The sequence below is a fragment of the Malaclemys terrapin genome, chromosome 4 (assembly GCF_027887155.1).
Source record: "Malaclemys terrapin pileata isolate rMalTer1 chromosome 4, rMalTer1.hap1, whole genome shotgun sequence".
Classification (NCBI taxonomy): domain Eukaryota; kingdom Metazoa; phylum Chordata; order Testudines; family Emydidae; genus Malaclemys; species Malaclemys terrapin.
In genome coordinates, this window is record NC_071508.1 from 140,804,738 (window position 1) to 140,818,213 (window position 13,476).

Here is a 13,476-nt window from a genome sequence, read left to right on the forward strand (position 1 = left end):
AGTGAGGGTTGAGGCCTCTCTGCTGTCTCAGCTACTAATTTTTCTCGGTTTCCCCAAACAGCTCCTCACCTGTAAGTTTGGATGCACAAGATCTGTTTAGGATGACTGAGTGCTATTCGTGGGTGTAACATCCTTGTAGCCATCAAGTTAGAAGCCACTGCTTGTCACAAATCACATCAAGGGTTTGACCAGGATAGAATGGGAGACATCTCACTCCAAGCAAGGATTATACCCAGAGATGACGACTTTTTACCACCAAGTAGGCTTTCCTTACTAAGTACGTGAAACACCTTTAGTCTGAATAGCTATAGCTGAGGCTTTGAAGTCTCCGTGCTGCCAAATACCCAATCTGGGGGAGAGGAGGAGGAAGAAAGATTATAAGTCGCTGCTGCACAAAAACAAATAAAAATTAAATTATAAAACAATCTGGTTGGGAGAAACTAAATGGCTAACTTGTTACACTGCTGGAGGCAGAAAATCTGGGGGCCTGAGCTGAAGGGCGAGACTTAGTCCTGAAGCTTCCACGAACAAAGCTGGACTACCTCCCAATTGAGAATTCGTGATGAACGAGGACAGAAGCTGTGCAACCGAAAGGGAGGGAGAGGGCAGAGAAGAGGAAATAGGGAAGGCGTGAAACAGGAGTTGAAAAGAAGTAGCAAAGCACTGATCATTCCTGTGCCGGGGAGGGAAAAAGCAAAGAAGAAAGTGGAGACAACAGGAGGAAGGACAAGAATAAATGCAGAAAAAGAGGGGAAAGATGAGTGGGACAAAGGGCTAAGAAGAGACGAAAGAAGAGGGGAAGGTAGAGCAGCACCAATTAGGCCTTTCTGAGCTGGGCTACCAACTACTAAGTAATAAACATTCTTCTGTGCAGATTTTATCTCACCTTGTGCTCTTCCATTGCCTGGAACCCATCCTCAAGCACTTGTAGCAGTTGCTTTTTCTTAACTGGCAAGTCTGGGTCAAACACATAAAAGAGACACTCCAGCATCTTCCTGTAGTTTCTTAACAAGAATGAGAAGCAGGAAAATATTTCAGTGCTTCTGTTGCAAAAATAATATGCAGCCTAAGCGGAGCATGTTTGCTGGACAATGTTCACTAAGAATTAGCTGGATTCCACTTATGTCAGAAATACAAATAATGTTGATATTCAGTGTGCAATATCTAGTGAACACTAAAGATCAAATGCATGATAAAACAAGTGTTTTCATCCTTTAATGCATAAGGGTGGTCTCCATTTCCTGTGCCCCCTCAAAAAAAATCTACCTTTTTTTTTTTTTTTTGCATTTCAAATATCAAGTTCTTACTTCCTTCTCTTTGCTGGAGGTCCTTGGCAAGATTACTGGAAGGAGAGTGGATAATGGAATCCATGTGGACAAAACATCTCAAAGAACCAGTTTCCATACGAGAAATAATCGTTCTTTCCTCTTTGAGTGATTGTTCATGTGGACGCCACTTCTGGTGACTGGCATGCAGTGACCTCACAGTCAGGATCATGATTGTAGGACAGCTTTGCCAAAATGGGCATCCTGAGGATTCAGCTAAGGAATGGTGGTGGGTGAAATCAAGGACTGATCCACAGATAGCTTCCCTGAAAATTTCTGAAACGGATATGCTTTTCATACCATAAACATAAAAGTGCCTGAGTCCTGGTGGAGTGGGCTCTAACCTGCCTGGGTGGCTCTAATCTAGCTCACTCATAGCATGATCTAATACAATTAGACATCCATTTAGACAGTCTCTGGGTATGCATTGCCTGACCTTTTACCCTATCAGCAACTGCTACAAACAGTCTTGGGGAATTCCTGAAGGGTTTTGTTCTGTCAAAGTGATATGAAAGAATTCTAACCACATCAAGGGCGTGCAACTTTGCTCCTCTTAGTTGGAGTGAGGCTTGGGAAAGAAAACCGGTTGGTGATTCATGTGATTCAGATGACCATCTGAAACAACCTTCAGTAAAAACTGTGTGTAAGACCTAAGGATCACTGTGTCTTTATGTAACAGCATGTAAGATGCACCCGCCATGAGGGCCTGAATCTCTCTTACCCATCACACTGATGTCATAACAACTAAAAAATCCATTTTAAAAGATGGATGATATAGAGAGAAAGATTCTAGGGGCTCAAAAGGAGGTCCCATTAACCCCGCTAAGACTAGGTCACTGGAAAGAGGGAGCTCCCAAACTGGAGGAAGCACATGAATAAAGGGCATGAGGAACTTATCAACTGTAGGGTGGGAAAATATGGTGTGACCCTGGACAGGAGGATGGTGAACTGATATAGATGCTAAATGAATTCTTATGAAGCTGATCTATGGTCCTGAATGCTTAGGGACAGCAGATGATTCCAGCTGTTCTGGACTGAGTCTTCTAAAGAAGACAGGTGGCACTCTGCTGTCCAAATTGAGCATCTCCCATTTTCCTGCACAAGATTTAGTTAGGGATTGGTCCTGCTCTGAGCAGGGGGTTGGACTAGATGACCTTCTGAGGTCCCTTCCAACTCTGATATTCTATGATCTATGCCTCCTTTTACTGGGTCCCAGGAGGGTGAGCTACACCGGTACTCAATCTGGGAACTATATTCCTTCTTATCCCTTTCAGATGACTGGGTGGAGGAGGACTTAGTGACTCTACCAATCTCAGTAGATAGAAGTTTCTCTGAAGAGTGAACCAGGGAACTTGGAGCTGAGCCACAGCTCATAAGCACACTGATGGAGGAAGCCTGCTGAGGCCCAGTAGGCCCTTTTTCTTGGACTCGGAGAATCTTGTTGAGCACTCCAGGAGAAAAGTTTAAGATGGACCTCTCTCAGTTTCTGAATTCTCTTGGAGAAGGAGCCACAGAATGAGCATCTATCAGGGATATGCTCCTCTCCAAAACAAAAAAGGCACTTAAAACATCCATCGTTAAGTGGAATAGTCATATCACTGGAGAGGCAAGTTCTGAACTCCCTGGACTTCATTTCAGTCCTAATGGCTAACTCTCAATACCAGGAAGGTCCCGAACACTAATAAAAGTTTTTTTCTCTTTCCTATAGATAGTCAACAGACATAAAAAAAAGACAAACACACTACATTACACAAGACTAGCTCATTTACACACACACAAAACATCAGTGAAGTCACACACTGTACAGAGAAGAGGACACGACAGGAGTTCCATCTCCCAGCCATGGGCGGCAAGAACAAACTGAGGCCTGGGTGGGCACAAGGGCATCCAGGCACTGCCCCAGTGGATACCTGTTGGCTAAAATAATCTCATCTTGCACGCATGTGCACCAGAAGTGGAATGCATATGGACAATCACTAAAGGAAGAATCATTGTTAATTTTTAAAGCTTCAGTACCTGATCCTGCTACCATGCCACACACACAGAACTCCCAGTGAACTCATTTGTCAGTTATATTATCCACCCTGCAGGGAACTTCTGTATAAACCAATCTTTAGTTTCCATTTGTTATGTATGATTTAATACCACCTCTTCAATTATTCTTTTCTTCTGACCCTTCCTATACTGTAGATGGTTGTATATTTTAAGACTAATTACCATACATCTTGTATACATTACTCTGAAAATTGTCAAAACTTAAAATTAAAAAAGTATCTATTAAAAAAATATCCCACTTTAGAAACTCTTCTTTCCAGTAATTAAGCTCCCACTCCTGCAAGCTGCGAGGACACATGGACCCACTGCCGGCACAGAGCTCATTATAGTATCAGGGTCTTAAACCGTCTTGCTAGAAGGCAGTGGAATGAATAACTATAATAGCCAAAACTTTCTAAAGTAAAGGCTGAAATGCACATAAAAGAAATTTGGACACACCAGCTCTGGAGCATACAAATCCACTGGGTGAATATGCAACCAAGTATCTGCATGTACACTACTGAGATGAGTTCAATACAGATGCATACATGCATGTATTTTTAACTCTTTTTGCACTTTCTCTCTGCCTTTCCTTTAAAAAAAAAATCTGGCCATTCACATCTTTAAACTGAATTCACAGCCTTATGCTGGTTTATGTGTTGCTTTGTAAAATATATCTATCACTTAAAATCACTAAGTTCATATTGACAAGTTTCAGAGTAACAGCCGTGTTAGTCTGTATCCGCAAAAAGAAGAACAGGAGTACTTGTGGCACCTTAGAGACTAACAAATTTATTAGAGCATAAGCTTTCGTGGACTACAGCCCACTTCTTCGGATGCCGAAAGCTTATGCTCTAATAAATTTGTTAGTCTCTAAGGTGCCACAAGTACTCCTGTTCTTCTTTTTAAGTTCATATTGCTTCACGTGTAACTGCTTCACTAAATTGTCCTTAAAAATCATCTACTCACTCTGTTTCACTTAAAACTTCTTTATCCAAAAACATCTGAAACTTCTCTTCAAATATCATCCTCAGAATACGGTTGTGCACTCGGATGATGCGATTTATTTTCACTCCTGTGATACCATATGCTTTGAAGTCCCAGGCACAAAATCGTGATAGAATTAAATCATAACAGGAATTAAACCTGTGTCCAGGAATGAACAACGGAAAGCAATGAATTAATAACATTCTCTTCATTTTTTAAAATTTTTTTTTTTGCAACCAGAACCTGATTTTTCTTCTGCTTTCAAATGAAGGGAAAGAAAAATACCGTAAGTGGTATTTTGCGGTAGTTTCTCTTTCTTTTATACTTTTAGAAATTCTCTTTCAACTAGAGATGGATGACCTTGTGTTACCTCATTTTGAAAATTACAGATTACATTCGGCAGCAAAAACTAATGTTAATGAGTTTGTGATCCACCACGTTTCTCTCCTGCCTCTAGGATACCATGTTGCATCGCAGATTCCATAAAGTTCTCCACACAAGCTTATGGCCACAGCTTTAGGCTTCTTGTCTGGAAAATTGCCACATCCTGTTTGCCTCATGCAAGTGAGTAAATCTAGTGTGTCAATGGGACTACTTGCATAAAGTGAGCATGGTGAACTGGACCTATATTACTACATCGAAACATTAAAACAGGAACAATGATCCTGCAGTAAGGGCACAAGCCTAGGACCCAGGAGACCAGGGACCATTTCCCTACTCTCTCACAGCCTTCCTGCGTGACCTTGGGCAATCACTGAGCCTCAGTTCTCCACCAGTAAAATGGAATAATGGCACTTCCATGCCGCACAGGGGTGTTGTGAAGATAAATACATTAAAGACTGTGAGGTGCTCCGATACTACCGTTATAGGGGCCATATCAACAACTTCGATAGACAGCTAAAATACAGTTCTTAAAATAAGTCCATTCTGGAAATGTAGTGGCTTCCCAAAAACTGAGAAAACCAAACTGAAAAACAAATACTCTTTTCAATAATCAGAGGACATTTTTCTAGAAAAAGACAAACAACAAATGCAGATCAACTTGCAATGACTAAAAACACTGCTCTTTCTCTAAAGGACTCTGTGCTAAGACCCTGATTCAAACATTGGACTCATTCAGCATTTCTCCTTGTCAATATTAAAAATCCTTGGCTTAAAAAAGCAGCTTTAAAATAAATAAATTAAATAAAATGACAACTCTAACAAAGAACACTGTTTATACGGAAAGTACAGATAGAGCCTCTGAGCACATCGCAACCTGCAGCACTCTAGCAGACGTGTCTGAACATAAGAGAAAGGCACAGCTGAGGTGGACAAGCTTGGACTACTCAAGCAGAAAACGGTCCTTGAAATAATGCCAACCTAAATTTGAGTCTCCCCTCAACAAAGTGTCAAGGTTATTTATACTGAGACCATGTAAACAACCTTTAATGCTTCTTTACAACAAGTAGTAAAGCTATCCAGGAGCTCGCTGTCACTGCTGCCACAGTAGTTTAAACAGCTATTTGTCATTTCAGATTTCCATATCCTCCTTTATTGACTATTTTATTTTATAAAGAATTTCCTGGATGTGAAATAAAATAAAAAAAGATAGCTAATAATTAGTCTACAGGGGCATCAAAGTCTTGATCGTATGTACTATACAAATAGTGGAATATTTATCTTCTACTGTGCCTAAGTATCACTATGGACCCAGCTCCCATTGAAATGAATGGCAAAACTTCAATTGACTTCATTGAGGCCAGGATGAGCCCCCAAGCCTCTGGTGTTGCATTTGGTCCAAATAACTCACCTAAAAGCGAATGGAATCCTTAGACATTTTATGCCTTTACATCAGGCATCAATGGAGTGAATGTTCATTAAAATAACTACTGAACAAATTATAAAAAACAGTCACATTTCAGTTTTAGATATACTAAGAAGACCCCTCACCCAAAATATCTATTTTTTTCCAAAATATTTGTATACTCTTTAATAGTCATGATTATAGCTACTGGAACATTTTATTAAATAAAGGACTAATTTACCTTTTTTTAAAATTACTAAATTTATTATGAAGAATGTGTTTTATAGAACAAATGCCTTCTATCATTTTGAGCACTCTCCATATTTTAAATATCATCTCTGGTACCAGAGCAAGAGAGAGACCCCTTTTGTATTTTTATGAGAGGGTGGTGTGGCCCAGTGAACAGAGCAGGTATGGGGTCTATTCCCAGCTCTGCCACTGGTCCGCTGGATGACCTTGGACAATCACTTCCTCTCTCTGTGGCTTGGTTTCCCCATCGGTAAAATGGGGAATAATTATATTTACCTCCTTTGTAAAGTGCTTTGAGATCTACTGATGGTTTATTATAGCCACAAAAAATAGATGATACAATTGTATACTTCAGGACATAAGGCAACAAATAACCCTTGGGGGAGGGATAGCTTAGTGGTTTGAGCATTAGCCTGCTAAACCCAGGGTTGTGAGCTCAATCCTTGAGGGGGCCACTTAGGGATCTGGGGCAGGAATCACTACTTGGTCCTGCTAGTGAAGGCCGGAGGCTGGACTCAATGACCTTTCAAGGTCCCATCCAGTTCTATGCAGTGCCGGCACCAGCTTACCAAGCAGGTGCTTGGGGTGGCCACTTTGGAGAGGGGCAGCACGTTCAGCTGTTTGGTGGCAATTCGGCAGAGGGTCCCTCACTCCTGCTCAGAGCAAAGGACCTCCTGCCAAATTGCGATCGTGGCTTTTGGTTTTTGTTTGGCTGCTTGGGGCAGCCAAAACCCTGGAGCCAGCCCTGGTTCTATGAGATAGGTATATCTCCATTTTTTTTTTTAAACTAAAGAGGGTTAGGAAGTAAATTCTTCCACAAGCCCATTATTCTATAAGGCTATATTACAGTTTCTTGCACCTTTCCCTGAAGGTGAGCAGGGTGACTATGCATTCCCTACATGCAGCACTGATGGGCTTTGTGTTAGTTTCACATAGGGCAGGGTAGAGAGACATGGAAATGGGCAGATCCAAAGGTCACAAACTTCCGTGTAGGAGTCCAGATGGTTCACTGCTCCTGCTCTATCTGTGAATAGCATTTATAGAAGGACTGTGTGCCCACTCCATGCTCTGCCCATGGGTTAGGTACTGATTCCATTTCTCCCTTAGCTCCTATGTAGTTCTCCCATACAAAGCCGGGGTCATGAATTTAACTACCAGGACTAAGTTTACCCATACCATAAGCAGGCACTTCTCCCAGTGAATGTCAATGAGAGTCATGCCTACGTAGGCCAAGGCCAGATCTGACCCCACATGTGTATCTGAAGAAAACACTTCCTTCAGAGAATTTCACGTCACAATGTATTAACTGTTCTTTTTGGGGGGTGGGATGGGAGGGGTGTTAAAATTCACTAACTCTGAATGGTAAGAACAGAAAATTTCTTATCAATAATTTCCCTTCTACTAGCAGCATCTCCCACAATCGTTGACATCTTAGCTGCTCTCCTCTCATGGAGGCAGATCAAAGCTTAGAAGCCATGTGAACTGTCCAGGCCCCTCAGCTCCTGCTTGTTTCCAGATGAGGTATTCCCAAGATGTAAAACTTGCATAACTTCAGCACATAGTACTGGGGTTCTTATTCCCTCTCGGTTATTCACATATGTGACTGTGGTTGTGTTGTCTGACTAAATCAGCAAGCAGTTCCCCTCTAGGCTGCACAGAAACCTTTATAATCACCAGCTTGACTGCTCTTAGTTCTAGAGGGTTTATGTAGTGAGTCCTTTCCTCCAAGTTCCAGAAGACTTGAGCTGTTTGGGACCTTAGATACGTTCCCCAGCTCTCTAGGTTGGAGCCAGTTGTGGGGATCAGGAGATGTGGGAGGCATAAGGAATGCCCTGAGCTGTTCACCTCTTTAAGGAATTGATCACCTGTGCCAGGATCCTCATTTGATCTTTCATGTATTCAGGGGAGTGGTCCCATACCTTTAAGATGAAGCCCTGAAGGTGCCTGATGAGTGATTGTGTCCATGGGGTGATCCTTATGCACAAAACTAGGAGGCCTAACAGTTGAAGGCTCACTGCAATAGTGGGCCTCTTGCAGTTCCAAAACAATGCAAGGAAGTCTTGAATCTTCTGGAACCTCTCTAGAGATGGGTATATCCTTGCTATCGAGGTGTCTATGTCCACTCCCAAGAGAGTTATTTGGGTGTATGGAATCAAGGTGTTTTTCTGGATGTTGATAATAAAACCATGCATCTGCAGGAGAGTCAAAGTCAGAAACATAGCTGTTTGTGCCAATACCGGGGATGGAGCTCTGATAAAAATGTCTTCCAGGAAGGGGTATAGGTAGATCTCCCATGACCTGAGTCTGGCTATGCTTATCACCAAATCTTTGTAAAGACCTGGGGATTGAGGGTAAGTGTAGTAGGAGTGCCGGATATTGATAATGCTTTCTGCTGTAGGCAAACATTAGGAACCTGTGATGGCATGATCTGATCAGGATGTGTAGGTATGCATCTGTGAGATCCACAAAAGACAGAAAATCCCTCTGGGACAGGGATGACACTATAGAAGTCAGGGTCTTCAGCCAAAACTTCATTTTCTTCATCCATTTGTTGAGCCTTCTGAGATCTAGAATGGCTCAGATTCCCCCTGTATGCTCCTAAATCAGTGGTTCTCAAACTTCATTGCACCATGACCCCTTTTGACAACACAAATTACTATATGACCCCAGGAGGGTGGACCAAAGACAAAGCCCAAGGTCTTCTGGCCCAGGAGGAGGGGGGAGGGCTGTAACCTGAGCCCCACCACTCAGGGCTGAAGCCCTTAGGCTTCGGCTTCAGCCCTGGGTGGTGGGGCTCTGGCTTTGGCCCTGGGCGGTGGGGCTCAGGCTTCCGCTTTGTCCCCAGCAAGTCTAATGCCAGCTCTGGCAACCCCATTAAAACAGGGTCGCGACCCACTTTGGGGTCATGACCCACAGTTTGAGAACTGTGGTTCTAAATGATAGAGAAGATGGAGCAGAACCCTGAGAATCTTTCTTGTGAGGGAATGCTCTATATCACTCCCATACCCAGGGGGTGAGAAATCTTGGTCTAGCTTAGACTGTGCTTTACGTGGTCATTTAAGATGGGGGACTGGATGAAAATCGGATGGGGTGGAGCCCATAACTCAAGGGAATATCCCTGACTCACTAGTTCATGGTCGAAGCAACCCATTCCTCCAGGAACTGGGCAATCCTGTCCCCAAGCTTCCATTCTGGGTGGACACCTACGTGGTCTTTGTCATAAAGAGGCTTTGGGAGCAGCAGGATTCTCCTGGAGCTTTCTTCCCAAGCCATCATTCCACAGCTTTTGTCTGGAGAGCCTGCTGTCTTTTTGCTGATATTTCTGTAAGGATGAGGTCTGAAAGGAATGCCATTGTGTGAAGGCCAGTTTGTACTCTTTCTCAAAGGCACGGTGTGGCATCAGGAGAGACGGTTAGATTTTGCAGCATTGTCTAGTACATTGTTCAGATGTGAAGGAGGGAGCTATAAAAGCTGCTGCCTTCCACAGGCAGCCATGGAGGCAGAGAAACTGAAAGCAAGCAGGAATGGAAGGGGCATGGCCAAACCATGCCATTCCAAAGCTCTGATCTGCCTCCATGAGTTGCAGAGAAAGGAGAGCAGCCCAGATATCAAGAATTGTGGGTGGCTTTGGGCTGCAGAAAAAGGATTTAAAATGTAATGTCTAAAACAACTTTACCAAGAATCACTTGGTGAGCCTTCTTCAAAGCGAGTGTTGCCCACTGTTTCCAATTCAGTCAACAGAAACTGCACTACTAAGCTATTGCTTTTCTTCTTTTTTTTAACTTCCATCTGGTAAATTTTCTCAATTCTGCAACAGAAACAACAAGGTAAATTTTGGTCGGAATATAATAAATTCTAAGGACAGGCACAAAATTCATCTTGCTTTTTTATAGCAAATTCAGAAAAAAATAGGGATTGAGATGGCTTTTATGACTTATTCTGTTCTAAGTATAAGAACTTGGAGCCACATTTGTTAGTTTTCTTTCCATTTATTTTTCTTAAAAATTATAAGTGAATTGGATGTTTGTGAATGGTGCTGGCTTTACAGCACTGGAGGATGAGGTCCTGTGGTGATCAACAAGACAGCTACAGATTAGGCATCTTCGGGCAAGCTTCCCTCACTCTACCCCCAACATTAACTTGAGGGATCATCTGTAGGAGTAAAAGAGAGGTATAATTTCTCTGAAGTACTGAAAATGATGCTAGTCTGAAGTGCAGCCGCAAAAGGAGCACTGGTAGATCCAGGGGTGACTTACAGCAGAGGCTTGATATAGGTGGCTACTCAGAACATTTCAGGTTGCGATATGTTCAACCCCACCTCCCAACTCCTTCAATTGTTCCATTACTGAACTGATACTGTAGAAGTGTGCATGCGTCTTCTCCCTCCTCACTGACAGGCATTTAGGACTCTCCCTCTGGAAACCACCTCCTGCTCACCAGTTAAAAAACCGGTCATGATCTGGTTTTCTTTTAGGTCTGATGCCCACAGAATTTTTTGTCAACACATTTTTCATTGCATCCTGGGATTGGGTAAGAGCAAACTAATCCTTTAGTAGCCCAAGACACCAAAGCACATAAGGCAAGCTCTGGCTAAACTGAAGGATCAATGATAGGTCTAAGGACCATTGTCTTGTAAAACACCATAGAATATAATAAAATGCTTTCTACTATTGTTAAGCCAGCAATCCAAACTCTCCTTTGGTAACAAACATTCCTTTCTAAATTTAGTAAGTCGTGAGGTCTCAGATTTAAAAAAAAAACAGCTAACTCATTATTTATTTTCCCACTTGAATTCTAATATGATTTTAGTACCAACCATCTGAAGAATCCCTAGAACTAGAAATTCAATGCTCTATTAGCATCTCAAAGCTTGGACTATCAGCTTCCAAATCTTAGAGGATGAAATTCATCCCTGTGCAAAGGCCTCACATAAGTCTATAGCAGCACTTCAGTCTCACTTAAGGCCTTTTTGAGGGGTTGTGCCGTGCAGAGATCTCGTGCTGGTCTTTTGCTCAGGGATGAATTTCACCCATAAAGCATTCATCTCTAACTAAAGAATGTCAAGGAAAAGCAGATGCTAAAGTTATGTTGGAATTCCAATGGTAATCAGACTGGCCTGAATTTTTAAGATTTGACAAATACCTCCTGACTTGCCAGGGCATTTTGCTGTAGCATTACATGTTTTCAAGACCTGTAAACTTTTCCATTCACTAGTCCTACATGGCTAAAAAAATGTTTTGGTTCCAGCTATTTTTGTCCAACCCTGGTCCTATCTTTGAGGCTGCTAATCATCATTTTTTTTTTTTTTTTTTAAATAAAGACACCCGTCTACTAGGAAGTAGATTGAATCCAGCAACTCAGTTCACGTAGGGTCGTTAACAGCCGTTTTAGTGACTTTTATTATTTATTTTATTTCTATTATGTCCAAACCACTTCAGCCTTCTTTCTTGAATCACAGTCTTTGCAGTCTGTTGGCCAGCCCTTTGTAAAATGTCAGCATTGGTTACTTTATCCCACAAGCGAACACCAAGTATTCTCAGCAAGCCAAGAAGGCAGAATGCATTAAATTTCCTGCTGTGGGCTTCTCGTATTTGCCAAATTTCAGTATCACCTGTGAAGTCAAGAGCTTGAAATTTTCTTTTACTCTACATAAGTCCTGTATCTTCCTTTGATGTTGCTTTTTGCATCACCTAATCCATCACAATGCAGAAAAGATGACGCAACCCTGCTGCACGCCAGTAATATCAAACTAATCAGTCTCTCCATTTTATGTCCTTATGCAGCAGTTTGAACTTTCACCTGGCATCTCAACCAGTGACATTATCTTTCTAGGAAGCCAATACTGTTGCAAGATCTTCCATAGTGATTCTCCATGAATGCAGGTGAAAGTTTTGGTGAAATCTATGAAGTTCAAGACTAATCTGTAGACAAGCCCTTTCTCAATCAATCATCTCAGGGTAAAGATGTGATCTATACATTTTTTTTTAAAATCTAAAGCCTGCTTGCTTATTATTTCAGTACTTCATCTATGCCCAGGTTAATTCTGTTCAACAGTATATTACAGAACACTTTTCCATGTTCTAAAGTATTTTTTTTCCTTGCCAGTTATCACACACCCTTAAGTTGCCTTTCTTTGATATTTTATAAAATACAGCTTTCTTCCAGTCCTCTGGGCAGAACTCTCTCTCCCAAACTATATTACAAAATTAATGACTTGGAATACTATCTGTTTGGTCCTCAGTTGAAATAAATGTAACACAGGCTCCAAATCCTATTATCAGTCCCTTAATTTACCAAGTGCACCTCAATGATTGGAATGTATACATATTTCAAATTGCAGCTCTTATACAATTCACTAAACATACTCATCTAGTTTTCTGTTCCAGAATGTTATCCTTTCCCTCAGGGCATCTAATTTCAGAAAGAACTTCTTCTCAAGACTTGACTCCTCACTGGCTTCATCTGTGTTCTCGCTATCGTCAATTGATTTTTCAATTTCCAGCCTTTTACTTTTAATAGATTTGTTATTCTGTATTTTGCCTGATGTCTGCAGCTCTGTCAGTTCACGTTCCAGCTGTTAAAAAGAATGCACCAGGATTCAAAGGCAATAGGTGAAGTTAAGTTATGGTAGAAAATTACAGTATTTGTTTTTCACAGAAGATAAGTCTTCTAACTATACACTATAAAGTGACCATGAAAATATTTACCAGAAAACTAATAAAACAATAAATGTTCTTGATTTTATCTTGACAATAGAATTTTCTTGTTTATTTAGCGAAATAATTCTGCAATTTGTAACAAGTTACTTAAAAACTTGACAAACTTGAAACAAGTAAAAACATATATTGAACAGGGCTTAGGGTTTCAGTTATGATACATCTTGCAAAGTTGAAATTCCCACTCTTTTAGAACTAAATACACTCCTATGGCCTGTAGTAGCTTATATTATGATCAAGAATATGAAATAACGATTTCCTGATGGCCTACTGTGTTTAAATGTGAATTTCTTTTTCTTTTTGCTTCCTGGGATATCTTCAGCTGTCATGGACCTTTATCGCCTCATATTGTCATGGCTATGAGTTTTTTATATGAATT

The 13,476-nt window shown here is 41.3% G+C and overlaps 1 protein-coding gene across 1 annotated transcript in view; it reads right to left on the bottom strand.

The window, feature by feature from the left end:
- LRRC9 (leucine rich repeat containing 9) overlaps window positions 1-13,476 on the bottom strand; it is a 78,149-nt gene that overhangs the window by 46,821 nt on the left and 17,852 nt on the right. Inside the window, exons 9-12 of the mRNA XM_054028604.1 lie at window positions 12,747-12,955; window positions 10,058-10,189; window positions 4,329-4,505; window positions 887-1,004 (exon numbers count right to left, since the gene is read on the bottom strand). Coding sequence (XP_053884579.1) covers window positions 887-1,004; window positions 4,329-4,505; window positions 10,058-10,189; window positions 12,747-12,955 — 636 coding nt within the window. The remainder of the gene's footprint in view (window positions 1-886; window positions 1,005-4,328; window positions 4,506-10,057; window positions 10,190-12,746; window positions 12,956-13,476) is intronic.